The sequence below is a fragment of the Meles meles genome, chromosome 21 (assembly GCF_922984935.1).
Source record: "Meles meles chromosome 21, mMelMel3.1 paternal haplotype, whole genome shotgun sequence".
NCBI lineage: Eukaryota > Metazoa > Chordata > Mammalia > Carnivora > Mustelidae > Meles > Meles meles.
Genome location: NC_060086.1, coordinates 31,961,425 through 31,988,980, shown reverse-complemented (window position 1 = coordinate 31,988,980; position 27,556 = coordinate 31,961,425). Strand labels below are relative to the sequence as shown.

General features: G+C 49.8%; 1 protein-coding gene across 4 annotated transcripts in view; it reads right to left on the bottom strand.

Annotated features, from left to right (window-relative positions):
- Positions 1-27,556, bottom strand: part of MYH11 (myosin heavy chain 11) — a 110,153-nt gene that overhangs the window by 50,819 nt on the left and 31,778 nt on the right. For 3 of the 4 annotated variants that reach the window (XM_045993786.1, XM_045993782.1, XM_045993785.1), the window contains exons 4-6: positions 13,218-13,245; positions 3,435-3,537; positions 1,866-1,886 (exon numbers count right to left, since the gene is read on the bottom strand). In XM_045993786.1, coding sequence (XP_045849742.1) covers positions 1,866-1,886; positions 3,435-3,537; positions 13,218-13,245 — 152 coding nt within the window. The remainder of the gene's footprint in view (positions 1-1,865; positions 1,887-3,434; positions 3,538-13,217; positions 13,246-27,556) is intronic. The other variant, XM_045993783.1, reaches the window with a different exon arrangement.

Sequence of the window (27,556 nt, the reverse complement as noted above, 5' to 3'; positions counted from 1 at the left end):
TCTTTCAGGCTAAAACCATCTCCTGATGGTTTTAGTGTGATTTTGGTTTTTTAAGTTGCAAGTTTCCTTTCTCAGGACTAGTTTTCTGAAGTTTTTTTATGGAAGACAAGTAAGGAATGCACAAAACCCACCAGGAATACTCTTAACTGACTGCAGAACAAAGCTTCAAAGCAGGTTGCCTGAGCTCCATTCATCCGGTTAAATGCAGCTGAGACTGTACACAGCGCCCCCAGCCCCCTCTGAGGGAGCTCCTGTGCATAAACGCGGTCATGTGATTAATCGTGGCAGGAAAGGGCCAACGAGGTAAGTCATGCCAGGAAAGCGATGAGTTGCTTTTGCCTAGCCCCAAAACAGTGGTTGCAGACTGGCCCAATGGCCTCCCCATCCAAGCTCTTCCTCCGGGCCTCCCCTGGCATGTCCTGGGACCTTGGGGTCTCCTCCATGCTCCCTCTGTTGAGTTCCCTGTCCCTTTCCTCAGGGCAGCAGGGCGGGGCTGAAAAGAAGCTGAGAACGGTTCTAGAAGGGAGTGGGAGCATACAGCTCTCCTCTGTGCCTCTGTCCACCAGGAGGGCATCACGGGTAGCTGTCCCTGAAGGGGACAGGAAGCTGCTACTTATTTGTGTTTATTCCTTCACAGGCCTTGCTCCTCTGTAACTCCCAAAGATGAAACGAAGGTGTCACCTCTGTGAAAATCCCCAGGACATAAGCAGAATCCCCATAACTGAGACCTGTGGGAATCTGCAAAGAGGACAAAGGACTTTCCTTGCCTGGTGGGAAGAAATCCGAAGGGATTACTTCTGTCAACACAAACTTGAAACCCCAATATCCCCCCCAAAAGGTTCCCTTTCTAGAATGGGAATTCCAGTGGATGGGACTCTCTTCTCAGGAGAGTGTTAAACATGGACATCTGGTTCTAACCATCCATTGGATGGATGATGAGACTGGCTCAGAGATGTTAAGTGACTTGACCAGGGTCACACAGGAGCAGATCCCAAATAAGAATCCTGATTCTTCTTCTGAGCCATCCATGACCCGGCCTCCCAGAATCTCACTAAGATGGATTGAGTGTGATCCTAGCACATGCTAGGACCTCTGAGGATCTCTTCTAGAACGGCGACCCACACACCAGCCCCTCAAGCTCTGCATTAGAGATGAGTTCACATCTGCAGAGGTCCAGGCAGGACCCCATTGGGTGTTGCATAGCTCGGGCCTTACCATGCCACCGAAGCTAGTGCATCACAAACTCCAAGTCTCCTTTTTCTGGAGCCTTGGGTCAAGCAACCGGCATGCAAAGACAGACAGGCACTGCACACGCATGCACGAGGACACACTGGTGCGCAGGGGACAGGGCTCAGGGAAGAAATATAGGGATGATGGCAGGGAGGAGGGAGGGAGGAGGGAGGGAGGAGGGAGGGATGCCACAGCAATGCCATTCACCGACTGTCAATCAAGCCAGGGAAGCTTCAGGGCCAGAGGGGTCCTAAAACACTCAACCAGGTGGGACAGACGTCTCTAGGGCGGTCCAGTTCGAGGTACCCGGTGATGGATGCGTTGGTGGGAAGGGTTGCGGGGTGGGGGGTGGGGGATTCATTCTGAACTGGGGAATTCCATTCCGGGCTGGAGGACAACCTGGAGCATTCCAAGGGGGCTCCCGGGGCAGGCACGCGGGCCCCCCACCCCACACGCTAGCACTGGAACCCCCGCCAGATGGTACTTTGGTGAGCTGTTGGTCTGGGCTGTGACCGCTCGGGGCCCCGCCCCTTCTACCATCACCTAGAGGACTCCGTGGATGCAAAAGGACCATGCAGATTTAAATACACTCCGTGCCTCCCGTACACACCAGGAAAACACTCTTAGTTACTCACGTAGGCAAGAGCTGGGCCTTGCTGCAGTCGAACAATACAGTATAAAACAAACATCAGTATCATTCCAGTCACGCGCACGTCCGGGGCTGGAGAATCGGGATTGCAATCCCCCCTCCCCACCTGCCTCCCTCAGACAGCCTGGATTCCCCAGGGTAATTGGTGGGCGGGGGGCGGGGGGAGCAACTTCTCTCTGATTCTGATTCTTTTCCATTGAGCTCGTTGCTTTTAAGAATTTCTTAGACGCTCAGACATTTCAAAAGTTTTGGTCATTGTGGGGGCCAAGGTGGGTTCTTTGGAACATGATCAGTGCGATATCGATGGAGACAGGTTTGCAGAAACAGAGAGAAAAGGGCTCAGCCCATCGTAGGCCCTTGGTGGAGGTCAGTCATTATTAGGTATTATTATGTCTTGGGTTGACTATTATAGGGAAAGAGAAGGCAATGGGAAGCCATGTTTAACGGCCGCATAAACTTAACCATAGGGTTTTGTGTTCCTACACACTGTCCCAGACACAGTTTGGAAAAGTTGGATTTCCTGCATTTGTTGGAGGGAGGAGGGTTCCCTCCGGATGGTGTCCAGCCCAGACAAGCTGTCTCTGACAGTTCTAGAACCATCTGGGAGGTCTAGAAAACAAGCCCCTCCAAGCTGTCTTCAGGCCTCCAGGCTGCCACCTCCTCAGGCCCCAAACCTTCAGACAAAGGCACTGACAAGTCCTTCAAGCAGCCCCACTGCATGTCCCCTCCTCCTCAGGGACAGATGAGGCGGGGTAAGACAGAGGACGAAGAAGAGAAGAATGGACCCTAGGAGGGATGATCCTAGAAACTTGCTCTTCTTGTCCTCAGATTGTGTCAGTGTGGGTTTATCTGTATGGTTATTTAGCAGCGATCTCTGTTCCCCACCCATCTAGAAGTCCGGTGAACACAATGACAGCATCGCCCGGACTCCTCGCTGGACCCCATCATCTGATGCATCCGGGCGATGCTCGGTCACTGCACTGAGCCAAAGCCCATAGCTGAGGGACACTGCTCTTCCCATCCCCTGGGGTCCCAGTCAGAGGGGCACATGGAGGAGTGACAGGTGTGTCTCAGTCCTAGGCAGTTTACAAAGATTTACAGGGTGGTTCTCAATCTGGGTGCCCCAGAGTACACCTGGAGATGCCTGCAGACTATTTTTTTTGCTGTCACAGCTTGGCAGAGTTGTTGCTACCAGAATCTTGTGGGGGAGAGACCAGGACGTTGCTAAAAGTCCTACAATGTCTAAGGCAGTCCCACAGCAGAGAATTATCCGATCCGGAATGACAGCGGCACCACTATCGGGAGACCCTGATATGAAGCAAGTCTCCTCACAGCGGCAGGAGAGGGCTTGTCCCACGTCATGAAACAGGACCCCTCAGGAGGATGATCGGGGCTGAGGTGAGGAATCGGCCAGAGTCAAAGGGCCCACCCAGCTGGAAAAAGGCCCCTCCTATGAGTTGCCAGGCAAGGGGCCCATTAAGCACAGACCCGGGTCTTTCCACGGAGCTGAGATGTACGCACTAGGGCTCGGCCACTGAACAGGAGCCGCACTCACCGTGATGCTCGTGTCCTTCTTGCCCTTGTGGGAGGAGGCCACCACGGCCAGGTACTGGATGACTTTCTTGGTGTTCTCCGTTTTCCCGGCTCCGGACTCCCCTCTGAAAGACACGGGAACAGTAAGCCACTGGAAATAACCTTACCCTTGTTCTAGAGCTCCGGGCCATTTGCCTGTAGGATAAGTGAGGCTCCCGGGGGGGACCAACTTGCCTGAGGTCATGCCACCAGCCCAGAGCTGCGCTGGACCTGAAACCCTAGGCTGGCTGCCACCTCAGTGTATGCTCCCCCCCGCCCCCTACCCCCGAGAGGATGCAGGAAAGGATTCAGATGAAAAGAGTAAAAGAGACAAACTAAGTTTTCCTACCCAGGTCCAAACTTGGGGCTATTTGGAATCTTCTCTTTTTTGCTTAAGAAACTTTATTTTTTTAGGCCAGTTTCGGGTTCACAACAAGGTTGAGCAGAAAGTACACTGAGTTCCTCTATCCGCCTGTCTCTTGATGTGTATAACCTTCCCCACAGTCAACACGCCCCCCCACCAGTGGTCTATTTGTTATAATGGATGAACATACCCTAACATATCGTCACCCGAAGTCCAGAGTTCACACTAGGGTTCACACTAGGTCCTGGATGTTCTATGGGTTTGGACACATGTGACAGGACATGAATCCATCCTTACAGTCCCACACGGAATAGTTTCTCGGCAAATTGTCTACTTTTAAGACATTAGCTTTGTTGATAGAAAGATCAGGCAAAGGGTAGCCTTCTAGGACGGAAATAGGTAACTCTTAGAGTGCCAGCCCCTAAGATAAAAGTGTTAGGAGCTTCCCTTATGGGTTTTCCTACCAGCCATTGGGCACATGTAAGTCCCTTCATCCCCTGGAGAAGCCCACGCTGATTGTAAAGTGACTAGTTAAGGTTCTGAGGCAAGTATCAGAGGATAAACCTGGTTGAAGTAATTCACACTAAAGTGTAAATGACTGATATGTTTAGCACAGCAGAGTGTTTTTAGTCTTTTCAAAAGAGCACTCCAAGGGGCACCTGGGTGGCTCAGTGGGTTAAAGCCTCTGCCTTCGGCTCAGGTCATGATCTCAGGGTCCTGGGATTGAGCCCCACATCGGGCTCTCTGCTCAATGGGGAGCCTGCTTCCTCCTCTCTCTCTGCCTGCCTCTCTGCCTACTTATGATCTCTGTCCAAAAAAAAAAAAAAAGGACTCCTAGAATATGGCAGACTTTTTTTTTTTTAATCAAACGGCCTTCTTGACCCACCCGCCTCTCTTGGCCAGCAAAGATCATCATCGTGGGATTGCTTCTTCCGAGGGTTCTAGATACTGACTCTGACTCCCACTCTTCCTGGTAAATTGGAAGGACAGGGTCTCAACCATAACTCTCTTTCCTTCTTGGCCTCCCCTCCCATTTTCTTCTTCTGTTTTTCCTTTCTTTGCCTAGACTCATTTTCTAAGCTCACAGAACATTCTGAAATGCAAGAGATAATTTTTTTTTTTTTTTTTAAAGTCTGGAAAAGAACGTGTGTCCCGCGAGGTCAGCTCAAGGTTCTCCAGGCTGAACCTGTGCCATAGCACTGGTGTGGTCCCTGCTCTTTTTCCTATTTAGGAAAGACATTAATTTTCCCTGCCAGGCACTCGTTAACAACTTTGCTCATGGCTAAAAAAGACAGAAAGCAACACGTGTCCTGAATTTCTGGACCTAGTGCTGTAGGTCCTGATGTCCGGACATCAAGTGTCTGATCTCCAGGAATGCTGGCCTTAGTGTTGCCCTCTCCTTCTTCCTAATGGTCTTTGTCCCAGCGGCCACATTGTTTCACGTAGCCTCAGAGGCACTTTGTGAATGGGGAACTGTGGAGTCAATTATCCCTATTTCTTGAGGGGGAAATAGAGTCCAAACCAAAAAAAAAAAAAAAAATTTAATTTTAAGGAGAGTTGACTTTTAGGGGAAGGACAGGCCCCATGTTAATTGTTTCACATGCATTATCTCCTTTACCTTCCCTCTCCCAATCCTGAAGTTAGGATGTACCACTTCCCAGTTATTACAGAAGAGGAACTCTGGCCCAGAGTGGGTAAGCAACTCATCCTAGGTCACACAGTAAGGCAAAGGCACAGTCAGAACTGAAAGGCCTCTGATTCCAATGCAGTCAGGATGCTTTCTACTACTTTTCGTCCAGTCATTCCATAATACAGGCCCACCCCTCCAGGGACTTGCTTTCTAAGGCCAGAGGAACCAATGAACCAAGCCATTCAGTCATTTACACCCTAGTATGAATTACTTCAATCAGGCTAACATCAGAATGCTTGCCAGATGTATCCCCAGACTGAAGGGCAGCTTCTGACCAGAGCAAGAGGAAGGAGAGAAAATCTGAGTATGGGAAGCCACCTTTATGGGTGATGCTGAGCCTATTCAGATCTAAGTACACACAGTGTCCAGATCCCCAGATCCTCCCCTTTCCCACAATAATCTCATTTTCCACTTTTGTTTTCAGCCTCTCCTACCTCTTCTGATACTGGCATGACCATGACTGTGGCCCTGACCTTTGACTTTATGAGGGAGGGGAAGTGGGACATACACTCTGGGAATCTGCTTCTCCCCATGTGGGCTGCTTGGCTCAACAGTTTCCAAGTTTTATTGATAAAAATAAATTGTCCTGGGAGGCTGTGCCAAAGAAAACTCCAGAGCTCCAGGCCCACAAGTGTCTGAAGACTGATGTGCTCGGGGCTGCTTTAGAAACATTAATATCTTTACTTTTCTGGCCCCTGAACTCTGGGGGTAAAGATGCCTTCCTGATCAACGTACCCAAAACCTCGGTCCTATTTCATAGTGAACTTGGTGCCCAGTTCCCTCCTTGTGACCATATAAGGTCTCCTGGCCTTGTAATCCCCCCACTGCCAAGTCTTGCCCCAAAGGCAAGGGTCCTTTAACCCCAGCTGGGCCGGCTGCATGGGAGGGCCCTGTGCTTGACTTTGTACTCTGTTGTTGCCATCTAGAAACTCTTAACACTTTTTGAGTAAAGGGCTCTGCATTTTCATTTTGCGTGATTTTACACATCACTTGGCTGGTCCCGGGTCCCAGGGTTGAACACCATTTACAAATCCATTTCAGCCTGTGGTCTGCCCTTGGCAGCGAAGCCAAATTAGCTCTGGGTCTCAGAGCTGTTCAGTCCCTGGTCCTCATGGGACCCCTACCCCCGCAGCTGGTGATGTCTTCTAGCAATTCTGTAGTCCAACTCCTACACACCCTGCAAAGCCCAGATAAGCATTGCCTCTGTTCTGAATGCTGCCTCTAGGTAGGAGCAATGCCTCCTTCCCTGACAGCATCAGCCCGCAGAAAACTCAATCAGCCCCAAGGCAAGACCATCTTAGTTCAAATCCCTGCTCTACTAGTTACCTGTGTGACCTTGGGCAGGTCATTTAACTACTCCCATGCCTTGGTTTCCTTATCTATAAAATGGGTGTAATTAAAGCACTTACATGCTAGTTACAAGGATTAAATAAGTGCATATGTATACAAACGTTTAGAACAAAGTCAGATATACAAAAAGGTGAGCTATTATTGCTTATAACCATTTCTTCCCTAATGCTTACATTAATACGTCTATATTAATGCTTATATAATACTTATATTCTGTTTATACCATTATCTTCAACATTCACATTATCTTTAAAACATAAATAGTCTTGGAACAGTACATCAAAAACTAATGATATATTACATGGTGACTAACATAACACAATAAAAAAAAATTAACAACAACAAAAAACCATAAATTCCATCCTATTTTTCCACTATACAAGCCAGGAGTCTGCAAACCATTCCTGTAAGGAGCCAGATACTGAACACTTTAGGCTTTGTAGGTCATGCATCTTCTGTCCCAACTACTCAGCTCTGCCACTGTAGCAGGAAAACCACCAATCATGGCTGTGTGCCAATAAAACTTTATTTGCAAAACACAGTGAAGGGCCGCATTTGGCCCACTGGCTGTGGTCTCCCAACGCTTTCCTATACATTTTAGACTGAAGTTCAAAATCCTTCCCAGGGCCCAGAAGACCCCCTACCTTCCTCTGACCTCCTGGCCCACCACCCCCTTCTCTCTTAATCTAGCCTGTTGTCACATACGGGTTACTCCCTGAACGTAGAACTTTCTCCCAATCCAGGACCTCTCCATGCCTCCCTCACCTGGGTTCCCGACTTGTTCACACAGCACAAACTGCATGCAAGACCACGGGACTCAGCTCCAAACATTACATTCACTCACTTTCCTGTTACTGACTGCATTAACATCTGTACAAATCTGTGAGCCCTACCTGGGCTTACCTTGACCGCTGATTTTTTTTAAATTTATTTATTTGACAGACAGAGATCACAAGTAAGCAGAGAGGCAGGCAGAGAGAGAGAGGAGGCAGCAGGCTCCCTGCGGAGCAGAGAGCCCAATGCGGGGCTCGATCCCAGGACCCTGAGACCATGACCTGAGCCGAAGGCAGAGGCTTTAACCCACTGAGTCACCCAGGCGCCCCGATCACTGATTATTTTTAAAAGCTCATACCCTGCTATCAACAGGTTAATGCTCGAGTCACTTGGGTTGATTTTGACAATGGCCCCAATGAAATTTAAGAAGGAGAGCTAAGCTGATGATGGTTCAGGGGTGACTGGACACACTGGCAAGCGATAGCTGAATGGCTATAGCCAATGCCCACTCACTGGGCACTGGCCATGTACGGGGCCAGTGTGCTGGAAGACGAGGACACTGTCCCACACTCCCTGAGCTTACGTTCCAGGAGAGGGAGAGAGACACTAGCCAAAGAAACGAGTAAGTAATCAAGGTCATCAGAGGGTCTGCGATTGCTCCATCAGGGCGGCATGATGGGGGGCTGAAGACATGGGGCAGTTGTCTTTGGTAGCCCAGAGAAGGAGAGGCGCCCTGCAAAATGCAGGTGTAGCCTAAAATGTAGGTACATTATTAACATGAAATCACTAACGAAAGCCACAAAAACACAGTGTGGTACTAAATCTAGCACCTAGAGGACACAGTCGGGGAGTTGGAACACAAAGGCGGGGTTTCCTCCGCTGGGAATGTGTATGTCATTGGGCCACTCAAACGTTTCCTGGCTCTGCATGTCCTGGTTTTAGCAAGTAGGTGAATTTGCAAATATGGACTCAAGAGGGGTTCCTGGGTGGCTCAGTGGGTTAAAGCCTCTGCCTTCGGCTCAGGTCATGATCTCAGGGTCCTGGGATCAAGCCCCGCATTGGGCTTTCTGCTCAGCAGGGAGCCTGCTTCCCCCGCTCTCTCTGCCTATTGTGATCTCTGTCAAATAAATAAATAAAATCTTTTAAAAAAGATATGGACTCAAGAAATAATAAGGATTTATTGTGTGTGTGTGTGTGTGCGTCTGTGTCTGTGTGTATCTTTACGTTCATTTATGCATATTTTTTTAAGTCTGGAAACAATCACAGCTACCATCGCTAGAGAATGGTTAAACACGACACAGCATTTCTGGGCAGCCTCAAGGAGGGAGGCTGGTTTATGTGTGATCAGACAGAACGCACTCCAAGATCCACTGTGGAGTGGAAAAACCAAGGGCAGACCAGCATGTGCAGAACACAACCGTTGTGTCTTCTAAAACCCAGAGTTCTGGATCCTCCTACGGAGGGAGAAAATCCCAACCAGCTCTGGGAACAGCGCGTCAGCATTCTCCCACGGCGTACGTCATCTGGAGCAGGACTGCCGCTGCCCCTCGAATGCGTGTGAGCTTTCCAGTTTGCCACAGTCCCCACCACTCCCTAACATCACCCCTGACCTCATCCACCCGCCTTCTGTTACCTGCCAGCCTCTCCGAGGCATTAGCATCTATAAATCCTGGTCTGGGGAGACAATGAATGTCTGTAAGCAGCTAGCTGTAGATCTACCCGCCAGGCCTAAGAGATGCATGAAGATAAAAAAAAATCATGGACACAGCTTATCAGGATTATGACTCGCTACTATTCACTGTCTGTCTCCCCACACGTTTCTCTTTGGCTGACATGGCTGACAGCGAAGCCACGCTTCCAAAAACATCTGACAAGCAGAGTTATGTTCGCTGAGCATTAAATGACATCATCAGATGCCGTGCTCGGTGTTTTGCATCATTAATTCATATATTCCTCACAACCGCCCTGTGAGGCGGGTGCAGATGCCCATTCTACAGGCAAGGAAACTGAGGCTCAGACAGGGTGGGTGGTGTTCTGTGGAAATACAGCAGAGCTGGGTCCCAGACTCCTTTCTTATCTGTCTAGCTCCCTGGCTGCCCCTGACATGAAAATCTGGCCTATTTCTGGAGCCAACATGGCCCCACGATGGCTCGCTTGGGTCTGCTGAATGTTGTCACAGCGTCACTTAGGGGATAAAGGGACCCCAGAGCTCCCCACCGCTTTACTTCATTAGTCAGCAGAGTCAGCGAACAGCCTGAGGACCCACATGCCAGGGTGGGCGCACTCCCAGCCCAGTCCAGGCTCCCCACAAGCTGAGACCAAGGGCCTTTTCTTCAACCTCTGTATATGCACCAGGTAACCCAGATGTGTTTCTGCCAAAAGGCCTGCACCCCGGGGTCAGGAATCTGGCCACTGAGTCAGGAGTACCCCCCGCCCCACCGGTGAGGCCAGGCCATCAGGCTCCCGGACCTGTCATTCAGCAGCTGATGTTCAGACACAACGGGGGACAGAAGTCTAGAAGGACCCGCACCCCAGGGCTACCTGAGCTGCTTTTAAGCCGTTATAGTCCTCCAAATGACCTGCCCAGGGAAGCCACCGTTGGCACAGACATGATGACTAAACCCAGCAGATCCAACACGAACCAGGTGATGAAGCTTAACATCACTCAGGACAGGTCAATTAGAGTCACGTGGATTGGATGTACCCCCTGATACGGTGGGATGAAGAAGGCACCTCACCTCGGCGCCATTCTCCCCAAAACCTGTAACCCCAGTCTAATGTCCTGGAACAACATCAGACAAACCCAGATTGAGGGGTGCTCAGCTAAATCCCTGCTCAGCCCTCAAAACTATCATGGGTGCCTGAGGGGCTCAGTCGGTTAAGCATCTACCTTTGGCTCAGGTCATGATCCCAGGGTTCTGGGATCGAGACCCATGTGGGGCTCCCTGCTCAGTGGAGAGCCTGCTTCTCCCTTTCCTGCTGCCCCTCCCCCACTCATGTTCCATCTTTCTCTCTCTCAAATAAATACAATCGTAAAAAAAAAAAAAAAAGGGCAACCATTAAGGTCATGAAATGCAAGGAAAATCTGAGAAACTGCCATAGCCAAAGGGAGTCTAGGGAGACATGACGACGAGATGCTATTCTGGATGGGATCACAGAACAGAAGGACATTAGTAAACACACTGGTTCTTGTCTTAGTGGGACACGTGGTAATGTCATGTGTTACTATGGAGAAACCGAGACCTGGCAGGTGGGATACGGGAACTCTCGACGCTATCTTGGCAACCTTTTGGTAAATCTAAAATCATTTCAAAAATATTCTATTTTTTTAAGTGATTCCACTTAAATAATAACAGTAATTTAACAATAATGTGCACATACAGCCAAAATCCTAACCACAGGGCCAAGCAAATAAGGTCAGGGAAACGTGAGTTCTTTTTCTTTCTTTCTTTTTTTTTTTCATGAGTTCTTTTTCAAACCAAACTCCAGAATCAAGAGCCTTAGACCAGATGCAACTTTTGCTTCTGGGATCCTACTTCTATCCTCAAAGACAGAGGCTGAGGAGTCACAGAGGAAGTTCTGCCCACAAAGAAGGACATCATCATATATCTGCTTGGGAATAATATGCATTTATTTATTTCTTAAAGATTTTATTTATTTATTTGAGAGAGAGAGAACACCACCAGGGTGAGCGGCAGAGAGGGAGAAGCAGACTCCCTGCTGAGCAGGGAGCCTGATGCAGGGTTCAATCCCAGGACCCCGGGATCATGACCCGAGCCAGCGGCAGACGCTTCACCAACTGAGCCCCCCAATCACCCTGAGGATAAAATTTTAAATGACCTAACGGGGCGCCTGCATGGCTCAGTTGTTAACCATCTGCTTTCAGCTCAGGTCATGATCCTGGGGATCTGGGATCGAGCCCCATATTAGGCTCCCTGCTCAGCAGGAAGCCTGCTTCTCCCTCTCTCATTCCCTCTGCTTGTGTTCTCTCTCTCTCTGTCTCTCTCTCTGTGACCTAAGAGTTTCACATCTGGGGTCTGGTCAAGGGTTTCACTAACTCTACAGAGGGTCCGTAGTCATCAGAGGGGATATTTGTAAATAACACAGAAATGCGACGTCAGTGGAAAGTCAAGTGGGGAAAAAAAAAACAAGAGAAAAACATGTATGTGCACAATTAAGTTCATGCTTATGTTTAAAACTGCCTAGAAAAACAACAACAAGGGCAACAACAGCAACAAGGGGCCATGCCAAGGTTTACTGGGGCCAATCTTGACAAAGGACTGTGGGTGAAGTTTTCCCATTGTTCACTTCTGGGTATTTATCTGCTTTACTCTTACAGTTACAAAAAAATTAAATATAAAATATGTGTGTTCGCGAAATGCATTTTGCATTTCAACTTAATGTAAATTAAAAATTGTTGATTTTATCTTTCGGGTAGAAATGGAAAAAAAGAGCAAAAGGAAGTAGAGAGAAGTTTGTTGATTTGCCTAAAGCCGTGAGTCAGCAAACTTTTTCTACAAGGGCCAGAGAGTGGCTAGTTGAGCCCTTGAGGCACACAGATGATTTCTCTTGCATGTACTCAACTCAGCCGCAACAGTGCAGACGCAGCCACAAGCCAAACTGACACGAGTGGGTGTGGCTGTGTTCCAATAAAACTTTATTTGTAAGAACAGAGGGCCAGATCTGGCCCTTGGGTGACAGTTTGCTGACTCCTGGTCTAAAATCACAGAGGTCTAACCCAGGGATCCTTGGATCTGTGCAAGCAGAGAGCTTCACAGCAGCCAGGATTCTGATTCCTAGGCCTGGGCTTCGCTCTGGAACACCACGGTGCCTCCAGCAAGCAAGGCTCAGCAAAACCCCCGCAGAGCACCACCACTGCATCAGACAACCAGCCAACAATGATGTGGCACCTGCTACGGGCTGGGAACCATACTAAGTTCTCCCCTGACGTGGCCCCTTCAATCTTCCAAACCATCCCAGGGTGCGGCTGCAATTGATGGCCCCATTCTACAGATGAGGAGACTGAGGTTTGCAGACATACCCAGCTTGCCCAAGAATGAACTGCCAGCACGCAGCGAAGTAGGAAAGCAGACCTAGCTACCACGAGGGCTGCCCTCTTGAGATTATCTGTGTCCCCTTGATACAGCATTATGTTATCAAAATCCTATAGGCTTTTATCAAGAAGTGTGTCTTCTTCAAAAACAGAGCAGAAGGGATAAGGGAAGTGGCATCAAAGTAGAAAGCCTGCTTGGGAGGGAACTCCGGCCAGGCCATACGGGAGACACCCAGTGGAATTCTGTCTGTAAATAACTCAGGGCTTAGCATACAGTAAGTGCTCACTAAATGCTCATTTCAGAAAGGGGGATGATGTAGAACAAGACGGCACCAGGTATCCATTGATGGTTTGGGTGTGCCTGCCTCCCCGTGAGGACTTCCATTCAGCAAATGTCAAGTGCATCTCTACTCTGTACCACATATGAGCGAGGCCCCTGGAAAGGTCAGCAAAGAGCTCTGCCCTCGTGGACCTTTCTCTTTAGTAGGCTGGATCTCGACCGTATTAAAAAACAGGACAAAGGCGTTCCACTTACGTGCACAGAATGGACTGGTCCTCTCGATCTGAGAACAGAAAGAAAAAAGGTCATGAATTAGAATTAGCTCTGAGCTGAGGGTCTGGAGACAGCTCCTCCCTGTGCTCCGCCCCCCAAACTCCTGCACACTGGCCCCATCAAAGTGGTGAGGGCCAGCTGGGCTCATCGCCCAGGATGCAGGGGGCACGAGCAGAGCCAAGAGGACAGTATGGTTCCTTTTAGGGCTCTTCCCTACCCCCAAGTCCTGAAAGCAATCCCGGAAAGATGCTGGAGCCTAATGAGTTCAAAAGGCAGTGGGCTTTCCAGCCTCTCCAGCTCTTGGGGGGCGGGGGGTGTCCCGGGAGCCCACTCTGCCAGACAGAACATACTGGGATCCCACTCAGCCACTTCTCAGCTCTGTGGCCTTGGGCAAACAGTCTTAACCCCTCCGTGCCTCAGTTTCTGTCTGGAATATAGGGTAGTTGACAGTTTGGGTTTGAAAACATAGCATGTTCTTCCTGGGAGGAACAGCATCCTATGTTCCTCTAGGATACATGCTCCCCACCTCACCCCTGCCATCATATACAGTCTTGGTCCCCCAGCCAAGACGGTGGGGAAGCACAGAGAACGGACAGAGCCCCGAGGGGCTATACTTCCTGCCCCCAGATCCCAAGAAGCCCCTTCCTGCCATTTCTGAGGCTGGCTTTCTAGTTTTCCCACCTCATCTGGGAGCTCCCTGACCATCCTCCATACGTTCCTTTCCTAGATCAAGCGCCGGGTCGCTGTCTGTTGCTGACCACCAGAGGACCCTGGTGGGGAACACAGGGCATTGTGAGATGAAAGGTGATTAAGCAGACATTACTGATCACCTTCACTTTTTTTTTTTTTTTTTAAGATTTTATTTACTTGAGAGAAAGAACAAGCAGGCACAAGTAGGAGAAGTATCAGGCAGAAAGAGAGGCAGAAGCAGGCTCCCTGCTGGGCAAGGAGCCAGATGTGAGGCTTGATCCCAGGACCCTGGGATCATGACCAGAGCCGAAGGCAGAGGCTTAACTGACCGAGCCACCCAGGTGCCTGATCACCTTCTATTTTTTTTTTTTTTTTAGGATTTTATTTATTTGACAGAGAGAGACACAGTGAAAGAGGGAAATAAGCAGGGGGATCGGGAGAGAGAGAAACAGGCTTCCTGCTGAGCAGGGAGCCTGATGCGGGGCTCGATCCCATGACCCTGAGATCACGACCTGAGCTGAAGGCAGACACTTAATGACTGAGCCACAGAGGCGCTCCAACCTTCTACTCTTAAAGTAGCCTCAGAGTGTGGAGCCAGGGTCTGGAACTCATTTCCTGCCCTATGAGGGATATGGGGACAGTTGCTGACAACTTCGACCATTGGCAAATTAACCGTAACTGAGAAATCAGAGCAGAGAGAGGGAGAGAGAATCTCAAGCAGACTCCACACTGAATGCGTGAGCCCAGCACGGGGTTAGATCTCAGGACCCCAAGGTCAAGACCTGAGTAGAGACCAAGAGTCAGACATTCAAGGGACTGTACCACCCAGGTGCCCAATAAAGTTGATTTTAAAAAGAGAGTGCTCTTAGATAAAGCCCACAGGCCTGAGCATGGCACTCAAGGCCTCCTGAGGCTCCCCAGCCTTGACACCACTGGGTTCTTCACTCTGACGCCCCAACGGACCCCCCCCCCCGCCCCAAGCATACTCCTGCCTTTGTTCCGGCTCTTCCCTTGTTTTCTGGCCCCTCCCTGATCCCTCAGCCTCAAAGATGACACCTCCTTGGGACGCCTGGGTGGCTCAGTCGGTTAAGCATCTGCCTTCAGCTCAGGTCATGAGTCCAGGGTCCTGGGATTGAGCCCTGCGTCAGGCTTCCTGCTCAGCGGGGAATCTACGCCTCCGTCTCCCTCTGCCTGCACTCTTGCTCGTGCTCTCTTTCTCTTTCAAATAAAAAAATAATATCTTTAAAAAAAAAAAGGATGACACCTCCTCCAAGAAGCCTTCCCTACGGTGATGGAACCAGGGCATGGCTTGGCTGTAAATCTCCTTCAACACTGTCAAGCTATCACAAATTGTCAACCTTGTTGGAGAGAGTAAGCCCTGAGAAAAACCTCAGTCTCCTCCATAATCCCTCTGCTGCCTCCAAGTCCCTCCCAGATGGAAATTCAGGACCACTCCATGGTTCCTGCCTGTCCCCAAGACAGCGGCGACATTCCACACCCCTGGTCCCATAGCACCTGTGCTTCCCGAATGCTCTGTCCCAGGTTTGCTTGTTTCTGTTTGCTGGTGTCTGTGCCCCACAGGTCCATGGAGTCCTCAGGCAGAAGCAACCAGTTCTGGACCTTGCTTCCTTACGTTTCCGGACCCCAGCCCCCAAGCCCTGAGCTCCTGACATAGAAAGTTTAGCTTGGTGAGCTCTGAAAAACACCACCCCCAAGCCTAGAAGAAGTGGGCTTTTGGGGCACCTGAGTGGCTCAGTGGGTTAAGCCTCTACCTTTGGCTCAGGTCATGATCTCAGGGTCCTGGGATCAAGCCCCTCATCGGGCTCTCTGCTCAGCGGGGAGCCTGCTTCCCACCCCCCACCCCGGCTCTCTGCCTCTCTGCCTACTTGTGATCGCTATCAAATAAATAAATAAACTTTTAAAAAAAAGCGGGCGTTTTCCTTTTTTTTTTTTTTTTTGGAAGTAAGCTTTTTGATGGGGACACTTGATATACATATGAAAAACTGACTTGTTTATTCATTCATTCAACAAACACTTTAAGGGTACCTACCAAATATTGGGCATGATGCTGGCCCTAAAAATACCACATAATAGTACGTAATACTTAGCACCTTCTCCATGCCATGCATTGTTCTAAGCATTGACCTGCATTAACACCCATTTGACCTCACATATCCTATGAGATATCCTTTTTTTTTTTTTTAAATATTTTATTTATTTGACAGAGAGAAATCACAACTAGGCAGAGAGGCAAGCAGAGAGAGAGGAGGAAGCAGGCTCCCCGTGGAGGAGAGAGCCTGACACGGGGCTCAATCCCAGGACCCCAGGATCATGACCTGAGCTGAAGGCAGAGGCTTTAACCCACTGAGCCACCCAGGCGCCCCTGAGATATTCTTTTTATCACATATCACATATCCTTTTTATCCCCATTGTACAGATGAAGAAACTGAGACACACAGAGATTTTTAAACTTGCCCATAGTTACACAACAGTGGGTGAGGCAGGATTTGAACCTAAATTGGGCCAGATGCAGCGTCAGGCACTTCCATGTGTGACCTTTAATCTTGGCCCCTTCCCCCTTTGGGATTGAGGAAACAGAAGTTAGGTACCCCAAAGTCACATGGCCACTTCGGTGACCGATCAGGATTCTGAAACACCGTGGGTCAGAAGGAGGGCTCTTCCTGCTTTTCCGGGTATGAGAGCACACAGGAAAGGTGATGTGGGTCCTGAGGGGCCATAGCAGCAGGGGATTAGAAAAGTCATTGGGGGACAAGGCAGCTTGGAGAGACTAGAATGGCCCACCCAAGAGAAGGCATGAGGCCTATTCCCAGGCCACAAAGAAGCTGTGCTAAGGTCAAGGTGGGAAGAAGGAACCACAGTATGGAAGTGGCCTCTGGGATAGAAAGATTCAATTCCTAAGAATCAGATCTCAAATCCACGCATCTGTCCCAGCACGCCTGCCTCACCCAGTCTAAGAACCATCACTTTGAGCCCACATCGTCTGTCTCCCTATACTAGAAAGCAAGTTTTACTGGGGAAGGAGAAGCTTATATGTTTTGTTTAACATTGTATCTCCAGTACCTGGCACATAGTAGGTGCTCAATTATATTGTTGGATGGATAGATGGATGGATGGGTGGATGGGAAGATGAATGGCTGACTGGATGGAAGGGAAGGTGGATGGATGCATGGATGGATGGATGCATGGATGGATGGATGGATGCATGGATGGATGGACAGTTGGGTGGGTGGGTGGATGGGAAGATGAGTGGAAGGATGGATGGATGGATGGTTAGATGGATAGGACTGGAGAAGGCCATTCCTGTGTGTCACTGGGGAATAGAGCAGACAGTAATGACCATACCTAGAGGGTGGAATTCTACCACATAGGGAAGATCTGGCCCACCACAAGGCAAGATGAATGAGATGACTGGGCAAGCTCCATGAACCCTGTTCCATCTCCAATCAGTTCTCCTTTTCTTCTGATTACAGATGGACATTCTGGTGACTCATTTGAGCCACAATCTCACAACAAAAGGCAGAGATACCAAAACACTACTTAATTTCTCTTTCTTGCTCTAAGTTTTTCTACCTTGAGGTGGCAGTATGGGCCTCAGATGCCTGCAGGCACCACGTTCGGGAAGTATGGAGACGCTCCATTCAGGCAAGTCTGACCCCTGAGCTGAGGGCCAAGGGGAGGCCCTTGCAGGGAGAAGGACCCCAGGAACAAGACAGAAAGACAGAGTGCTCCCTCTCTGCATCAGAACTCCATTCCCACGGAGTCCCATATTCCAGTCCAGCAGCACTGACTTGTACCTATACTGCCGTCTTCTGCTATGATTCCTGGCTGCTCCACGCCCTTCCAGAAATATCCACATCAGGAACATCCACACATGTGTCTAACGACAGACACCTAAGTCAGTCTACTGTAACAACATCAGCAGTAGCGAAAGACTGGATACAAACCATTTAACTGGTCCATCCACTGAAGACAAGCTAGTCAAACAACGTCAAACAGTTAAACACTGGTGTGGCCATGTAAGGGCACTTTAGGCAGCCAGTAAAAAGGACCACGCAGATGTTCACCCACTGATGCAGAACTCTAAGATACGTTAAGCTAAAAAATAAATAGCTAGGAAAGATGGCAATATGCCTTTTGTGTCTTAAAAAGAGGGATATAGGGGTGTCTGGGTGGCTTAGTTGGTTAAGAATATGACTCTTGATTTCAACTCAGATCCTGATCTCAGGGTCCTGAGATCGAGCCCCAAAATCAGGCTCTGCACTGAGCAGGAAGTCTGCCTGGGATTCTTCTAACCATTCCTTCATCTCACCAAAAAGTAGTGAATGGAAAAACACTCTTTACTGCTCTTAGGGAGACCACCGTAACCCCAAAGCTTAGGACCCGGGGCGGGGGGAGAAACAGCCACCACCCACCATGCCCTCAGTGGCTCCCCCTTCTGGTGCACTCACTGCAACTCACTGCGCCTGCACTGAGCTCCTTTGGTGCAGCGTGACCCATTTAATTCCCATGGCAGCCCTGGAGGTGGGACTAGCATCACTCCCATTTTACAGATGAGGAAAACAGAGCACAGAAGGTGACCTGCCCAAGGTCACAGCACCCCCCCCCCCTCCAGAAGATATGTCTGCTCTGAAACTCAGAAAGTGACCTTATTTAGAATCAGGAGGTTACAGGTGTAATCAAGGATCTCCAGATGAAATGATCTTGGACTTAGGGTAGGTATCTAAGTCCATGACCACTGTTCTTACTTCCAAGAGAAAGTACAGTGAGATTAGAGATGCAGAGACAAGGGCCCATGAAGGAAGAGGCAGAGACAGGACGGATGTGTCTACAAGACGAAGACCGTCAAGGATGGCCAACCACCACCTGAAGCCAGGGGGCAGGTGCGGCCTGGATTCTCCCTCAGAGTCTCCAGAAGGAACCACCCCTGCCCATGCCTTGACTTTGGGCAGAAAAAAAAAAACAGAAGAAAAATCTTTCATCTCCACAGGGCATGGCGGGGAGGGACAGCAGTCAGGATCACCTCTCCCGCAGAGGGGAAATCTGCTGGGGAAGGTGTCCGGCTCTGGCACAACCATCAGCTCCTTGTTCTGGAATTCAGGAATATGGATGTCTGTGCCTCCAACTTCCACCCAAAGGAGAAACCCACCCAGGGACAGAGCCAAATAGGAAACCCATGAAAAACGGAGTCAGGAAGTAGGGGAGGGGTAGAGCACCCTGCGATCAGAACCAGGCAGAGAGAGAGACACACACCTTGCCGCCGCTCAGAGGGGGCTGGCCCAGACAACCTCAGCTATTTTAAGGAATGATTTTGAGACTGATGGACGGACAGACGGGCTATCTTGATCCCTCTGCTCCACGGAGATAGGCTTTCCCAGCAGTCTTGGGAAGCCTGGCCCAGAGATTTATAGGGTCAGACGCTCATCCTGGGGCCTTTCCCCACCAGGTCCCCAGGAGAGGCAGCAGACTCCTGGGGAAGGTTCAGAAGCTGCCAGGGCAGCTCTGCGCTGGGCGCTGCCAGGGACCTCTGGCGGGGGACATTCCCATCGGAAACGAAATGCCTCCAAGCGTGGGAAGCTGAGGTTACGGGCAGAAGGAGGGCTTGATGTAGGCACCGCATGCCGACCCATGACTTCCTGGGGCATTCTGCCTCCTTCCTGAGCCCAAACTTGGGTCTGACACAAGAGAGCAGAGTCCTCTGGATGTGGGAAGCAGAGTCCCCTCTGAGCTTTGTGCCTGCATCTTCTGCCCACAGCACCCTATTCCTGCCTGACCCATTCTCCTCCTCCTCCTTTTTCCCATTGAGATGAAATTCACACAACATGAACCAAGTAAAGGTGAACAGTTTGGTGGTGTGGAGTAGGTTCACAGCCTTGTGCCCTGTGCATGGTGTGCCTGGTGCAGATCTAGTTCCAGAACATTCTCATTATCCTAAGCTCCCAACCCATTTAGCAAATCACTCTTCCTTCCCCACTCCCATAACTGCTAGCAACCACTCATCTGATTTCTGTCTTTACAGATGTACCCCTTCTAATCACTTCATATCAGTATAATCACACCACATGTAGCCTTTTGTGGCTGCCTGGTTTCACTTAGTGTGGTATTTTTGAGATCCATCCCTATATTGTGGCATGTGTCCACACTTCCTTCCTTTCCATGGCTGAGTAATATTCCCTTGCATGGATATACCATATTTTGTGTATCTATTCATCTGCCAATGAGCATTTGGGTTGTTTCTACCTTTTGGCTATGGTGAAGAGTGCTGCTCGGAACATTCAAGTACAAGTTTTTATTTGAGAACTCGTTTTCAGTTCTTTGGACTACAGACCCCAATCCATTACTTTTTTTTTTAATTGAAGATTTATTTATTTTAGAGAAAGAGAGAGCAAGCATTGAGTCGGGACAGGGGAGGCAGAGGGAGAGAGAATCTCAAGCAGATTCCCACTGAGCACCGAGCTGGACACAGAGCTTGATCTCATGATCCTGAGATCATGACGTGAGCCAAAACCAAGAGTTGGATGCGTAACCTACTGAGCAACCCAGGTGCCCCACTCCCAATCCATTCCTGAAATGGCACCTTGAGAGTCACTTCCTCTATGATTTTCTCTGACTCTATATTTCCTAGAGCTAAACTGGAGACCTTTCCACCGCATGCCCCCTCTAGGATTGCCATGGACACTGGTACAAGTTGTACACTGCATAACTCAAGGGGGAACAATTCACACTGGTCATTATAGATTTGTACATTTATTAAGACAATCTTCCAGCAGATAGAGGAAAAGTGCCTTGAGACAGCAGTGCCTTTTTCTATTTCTATAAAGGCACCACATGGCTTCATGGTGGCCCTGGCTCCAATAGCCCAAAGACTCCCTCCACTGCAATCTAATCTCACTGTGACCATTATTTCAACTCTAGCCGTTTTAGTGGGAAAGGGTATAGATTATATGGAAAAATAATAGATCCTTTATCCATGATAGGACTCTATGGATGAAGGGAAAAACTTTCCATCTTAGAAAAAAAATTTTTGCTGCTTTACATTATTCACAATAGCTGAACAGTAGAAACAACAAAAAAACCCATCAACTGCTGAGTAGATAAACAAAAATCCATACCATGGAATATCACTCAGCCATAAAGAAGAAATCTAACACTGACACCTGTTACAATGTAGATGGACACTGAAATCATGATGCTCCGGGAAAGAAGCCAGTCACTGAAGACCACATACTGTAGCATTCATGCCATTGATAGGAAGCGTGCAGAACAGGCAAATCCAGAGAGACAGAAAGTGGACAAGCAATCCCGTGGAACTGGAGGTAGGAGGGGAAAAGGACTACCAACAGGCACACAATTTTGGGGTGGGTAAGAGATATATAAAATTAGATTATGCTGATGGCTGCATCCCCCACCCCGTAAACTCACTAGTGACCAGGGAACTGTATACTTTTTTAATATTTTATTTATTTGATAGAGGGATAGAGAGAGAGCACAAGTAGGCAGGGTGGCAGGCAGAGGGAGAGGGAGAAGCAGTCTCCCCACTAAGCAGGGAGTCCCATGCGGGGCTCGATCCCAAGACCCTGGGATCATGACCTGAGCCAAAGGCACTTGCTTAACTGACTGAGCCACTCAGGTGCCCCAGGGAACTGTATACTTTGAATGGACTGATTTATGATACATAAATTATACCACAATAAAGCTTTTTAAAATAAACTATGTTAATTTTACACTATCTCTGAATCAAGAGACCTGCCTCCTTAAACTTCACATATCTATTTGTTTTTCAGAAGTTACAAAACTGGGGTGCGGGGGCGGGTGGCCCAGTCAGTTAAGTGTCTACTCTTGGTTTCGGCTCAGGTCGTGATCTCAGGGTCTTGGGTTTGAGCCCTGCATCAGGCTCAGAGCGCAGCAAGGAGTCTGCTACAGTTTCTCTCTCCCTCTACCCTTCCCCACGGCTTGTACACACACACACACACTCTCTCTCTCAAATAAATTAATTTAAAAAAAAAAAAAGAAAGAAAGAGAACAAGTTACAAAGCTGCTTTTAATGCTTCTCCTACTGGTTCCTGAGCAGCTGAAGGTCAAGGGCTGGGCCTGATCCCAGGTACCAGGAACAGAGCTTGACACATAGTAGGTGCTCAAGAAATGCTTTCTCCTTTGTATTTCTCTCCCCCAAGGCAATCAAGACAGAAGCAACAAAAACACTTATGTCTATGGTCACAACCGCACTCAGCAAACACGTCCTGAGCCTCTACTGGAAACACAAAGTTCATGAGGACCTACTGAGTCTGTTTTTAAGAGGCTTGGGATGCAGGATGGCAGTCAGATGGGCAAAGAAATGAAGGCAGGAAGCGAGCAAAGGCTACCATAGGTGTTTGCCCAAAATGCTTCGGACAAGAGGGTTGGTTCTGCGGCCGCTTGAGACAGAGCTGCGAAGTCTTCACAGCTGAAGTGATTCTGAGCAGCGTGTATAGACTGTGTAGCAATCACCGGGGTAGGGAATGTGGGAGACACCAAGGAAGTAGAGAACCTCAAGCAGGGGGCCTGGGACACAGTAGGTCAGAGACGGAGAGAGGACAGAGTCCAGGAGCAGAGGGGTGCGGGGCTGGGGCAGGCCATCCAGCATCGCCCAGCCCAGAGATGTGGGGTGTTCCCTACCTCACATGCACCCCTAAACATGCCTCTCTCTCTCTTCCTTCCCCCCAGATTCAGGGTCTGGCCTTGGATGTGCAAGTCTGCGAGTCAGCTTGCGGGGGAGATCAAGGACTCCGGTGGTCCCTCCCCCGAAGAGGCCTGAAGACTCTCAGGGGACGCCCAGCTCCCCGCAGACCAGCTATTTCGGCCTGATCCCAAACACAAGCTCGTGGTTTATGGCTGGGGAGCCAGAGGCTTGCAGGTTGACCATAAAAGGAGAAAACCAAGCTGGGACTGAGAACACACCCGGGCTCACGGCTTCTCTTCCTTCCCATGCCTTCCTGTTAGGGGACCCAGCGAGAGGGAGGTGGCCAGGCCTGTGTCGCTAGAGGGGCACCCCTCCCCGCCCCAGCCAGTAAGGAACAGAGGACACAGCCTCCCTTGTATGCGGAAGAGCACCTGCTAACTCATGCCACACGTGAAGGTAAATGTCAGGGCCGGGCCTCCACTGTGGGCTGCAGACAGGTGACAGCTGACACCAGCAGCCCCTGCCGGGAGCAGACAGCGGGTCCCCCACGCACTGTCCGAATCAAGCCCTGCACCAGCTGGGGTAGGCCCAGTTCTTAGCCTCACGGCTCACAGAGATTCTAACCCAGCTCCAGGGCCCATGGCCCAACCGACTACTCAGCAGGTCAAGGTCCTTCTCTTTCTCAGGGCCTTTCCCTTGTTCTCCAGGGGAGCTGGTAGGAAGAGATTCTGGGTGGGAAGAGATTCTGGGTGGGAAGAGATAATGCTGGAGCCCAGCAGGAATCTTCCAGATCCACAGGGAGTTCTGACGTCTCTCATAGCAGACCTGGCCAGGTGATGGATGGGGTCTGGGGAGACCAGTATTTTCTGGGCAGGCTCTCGGGCCTCAGCTCCGACCTGTCCCACTCTCCCTCCTCTGGGCTCCAACCCCACCAGCCTGTGGATCCCATATGCATCTCATTTGCTACGCCCACGCCCACGTGTCCCCTCCCCTGCCCTCTCAGACTCTTGACAGCCTCCAAGGTCCACCTCAACGCCCCCGGGAACTCCCTTCCAGAGCCCATGTATTTGTGGGGATGATTTGATTATCTACCTGGCTTCTCCCTTGCCTCATCCCCACCAAGTAGTTGGTACCCCTCCTCACCAGCAACCCCAGAGTGGGGTCTCAACACTGTTGAATTAAAAGGGGTACAGGGAGCCAGGTTCCCTCTGAGGTTGGGAGAACAGGGGGAGGAGGCTGGCGTATGCGTTTGTGCTCAGCAAAAGTCAGCCTGGGGTGACTAAGGCAACCAGGCCTGCTTCGTCCACTCTGTATTTACTGCTTGTTACCTAAAAAAAAAGAAAAATTCTCCCTAGCTCTCTCCCCTCTGTCTAAGTAAGACACCACAAGCACTCCATAAAAGGGTTGTAAGAATCAGATGATCCTTACCCTTCCTCATTTCCTGGCAAAGAACGTGAACTTCTCATGATCACTCAGATCGCCAACCTACATGTCCCAGGGCCCCCGTGATGACCTAGCCAGGCAAACGGAGCCCCTGTCTGACCACCTCAGCGCCAGGCCAGATGGAAAGCTGAGAGCTGCTGCAAAATCTCCAAAAGGCAGAGAACAAGGAATCTGGTCCCCTCCGTGGGGACATATTGCAGCAATGTGGTTTTTGGAGCAAAATGACTTGGAAGGACTTTCTGGCTGTACCTCTTGGGCGAGGTGCTGTCCCTCTGAGGAAAAGAGGGATAAGAATCCCCACCTCTCCAGGAGAGGAGAACAGTAAACTAAGACTGGATGGACAAAGCTTTAAATGACCCCACGGCACGTGGAAGAACTCAGCAAGTGTTCCGATCATCACCACGGCCATCGCCCACGTCGTCCAAAATAGCGAGCTTACACAGCAGCTCTAGACGGCAACAATTCTGTCCCAGGGGACCGCGTATGAGACCAAGTGCAGTGCTTTCTAATGAGAGGGCCTAAGCCAGTCCCTTAGTCTCCTGGGGCCTCAGTTTCCTGGTCTGAAAAACGGGGGTAAGAGCACGTCACTACCATGCGGCCTAGAAGGGAAAAGCAGTGTTTTGAGGGCAGCAGAGGGTGACGTCTCCAGGCGGGACACGGGGCTCTAGGGCCAACTCACTCAGTGCACTGAGGGTCAGTTTTGTCCCTCTGTAAATGGGCAGGCTCGTGGTGCTGCAGAGCCGAGCTGTCCGGGCTTTCCAGAGCAGTGAGCTGGGCTGGGGGGACATCGGTGCCCTCCTTCTCTCTGCCAAGCTTACAGAGCAGCCTCTGGTGGGTTGGTGAGCCTGAGCCAGCTCCCCAGGACCCACCGACCTTGACCTCCCTCGGACAGAGGGACAGAGAGTGTGGGAAATTGCAAAGCAGAGAGCTTAGAGGTTAGCTCACGCCATCTCCTAGATATCTCGTCAGTTTCAAGAGGGTTCAGCCAAGAGCCCCGGAGCTGACAGAAGCCAGCCAGCCGGGCCATGATTTCTTTTTTAATCCCCTGAGAGCGGCCCTTCGGTGCTAATTACATGAGGACAAAACACTCTGCTCTCCTGCACAGGGTAACAAACCCTGAAGGCTCCACACATCAGGAGGAAATCCTATGCACCTTTCAAACCCTTTCAAACCCCCCTTCCTGGGGACCCTACAGGGGAGGCGGGAAATCCAAATTGGCTTACCTGGGAAGCCTCGTGGTGCTTTCGCCACATGCATCCTGCTAATTTACCCTGGTCAGTTAACTCTGGCTTCACTAGGGCTGTGTAAGAAGGTAGAACCTTCCGGGAGCAAACCGCCTTCCACGGGACAGTCCGGGACGCCGCGCAGCAGCTGGCTGACCAGGTAAGCCTCAGGCTTGGGCATCAGATAAGCAAGTTCAAATCCAGCTCTGAGCCTCCCAGGGCCTTCGGCAAGTTCTTTACCTCCCCCGAGCCTCAGTTTCCCAGGCTCTAAAATGAGCCCCTGGTCCCAGGGTTGGATTAACCGACAAGTCATATGAACACAACCCCACGTGCACGTGCGCACACGGGAAGGAAGAGAGGGAAAAATAATGAGGAATTTTGAAAGGATTCAGTATTTGCTGTTTCGTAAAAACCAGCAATGGGACATGCTGTGGCGAAAAATAAAAACTTTGCTGCCCTTCCTGACTTTATAGTTTAGTATTGTTTTTATTCTAGAGTCCGTTTATGGGCACTACAATATCTTCGAGGCTTTATTTTATTATTTTTAAAGATTTTATTTATTGATTTGAAAGAAAGAGAGAGAGAGAGCACAAGCAGGGAGATGGGGAGGAGCAGAGAGAGAGAGAAGCAGACTCCCAGCCGGATGCTGGGCTCAATCCCAGGATCCTGGCCTGGGACCATGGGCTTGCCGGCATGATCATGACCTGCCTGAGCGGGTCCTGGGAGCAAGCCCCGTATGGGGCTCCCTGCTCAGCAGGGAGTCTGCTTTTCCCTCTGCCCCTCCTACCACTGGTTCTCTCAATCTCTCTCTAATAAATAAATAAATCTATGAAAAAAATTCACTATTATCATTATCAGCTCTTTGGAAAAGAAGGTTTGAGAGAGAGTTTCCATTCAAGGATAGTGGGCTGGACACTTGCCATTCGTGCCCCTTCCTCCCCAAACCGGAGTAAAAAGGCAGTAAAGGGACTTTCTGAGTTGAAATGAACTGGAAAAGAGAGAAATGTAAAGAAGTCTTGGAAGCCAGAAAACACGACGAGTGAGGACGGTCGCAGGAAAGGAGATGTCTAAGCTCCAGTGGGCAAAGCTGAAAGCAGCCTGATTCCATCACAGACTCCCCTGCCCCCAGGCCAAACCTCAGTAACCGGCCACGGCAGGGGGCTCGGGGAGACCGGGCAGAAAGGAGGACTGACAGACACAAGGATCAGCTGGAATTCTGTCTGAGAAGCTGCTAGACATGCCAGATACCGTCCACGCTCCCTGCAGCCAAGGATCTGTCCTTCCCCCAGCCCACAGGAGGAGGCAGATTTTATTCTCTGCAGAACGAAATCCCTGGGCGGCACCAGGGGTCACATTGAAAGGATAACGTGCAAGTTTCCTTCCACAGTTTGAAACCCTTGGTCTCTTAACTAGACCCTCACAATGATGGGAGACAGGTCTTCACCCTCCAGGGAGACAGACCACTGCACAAGTCTTCCCTGAAAACCTGATCAGCGCAAGGATGAAAAAGATGGAGGGGCGCCTGGGTGGCTCAGTTGGTTAAGCGACTGCCTTTGGCTCAGGTCATGATCCTGGAGTCCCAGGATCGAGTCCCACATCAGGCTCCCTGCTCGGTGGGGAGTCTGCTTCTCTAACTGACCTCTCTCATGCTCTCTCTCATTCTCTCTCTCTCTCAAATAAATAAATAAAGTCTTTAAAAAAAAAAAAGATGGAAAGATCTATGAGAAGGGCTGCAGTGGAATGGCCCAGCTCTCCTCAAACGATAGCCAAGCTCATCACCAGCAAACCCCTCCTTCAAGCACATATATAATATGGATATGATGACAAGTTAAAGCTTGTCAGTCAACAGCCAGTCAACAGAGGGCTCATTAGACAAAGTTAAAGTAACTGCCCAGAGAAAGAAAGAAAAAAAAAAAGAATAAAAAGATAAGGAGATGAAAAAGGGACAGTCCCAGAGTTCCATTCTGGACATGCGAAGACTTCTAGAAAAGCAGAACAGAGTACACAGAAATAAATCATCAAGGAAGTAATTCACAAAAATAGCTCAGAATATAAGACCACGTGTTTATAGATGAAAGGCATCCATGAAGTCTCCAGCACAATGGGTGAAAAGAGACCCAGGACAAATCCCATCAACATCATGAAACACCGGGATAAAGAAGGGTCTAAGAGCTTCCGGAGAAGGAGAAAAATGATTTTTTTTGGTCACGCGCAAAGGATTACGAATCTGATTGCCTTTTATCTTCTCAGCAACGAAACAAGCTAGAAGGCTGTGAAGCCATGCCTTA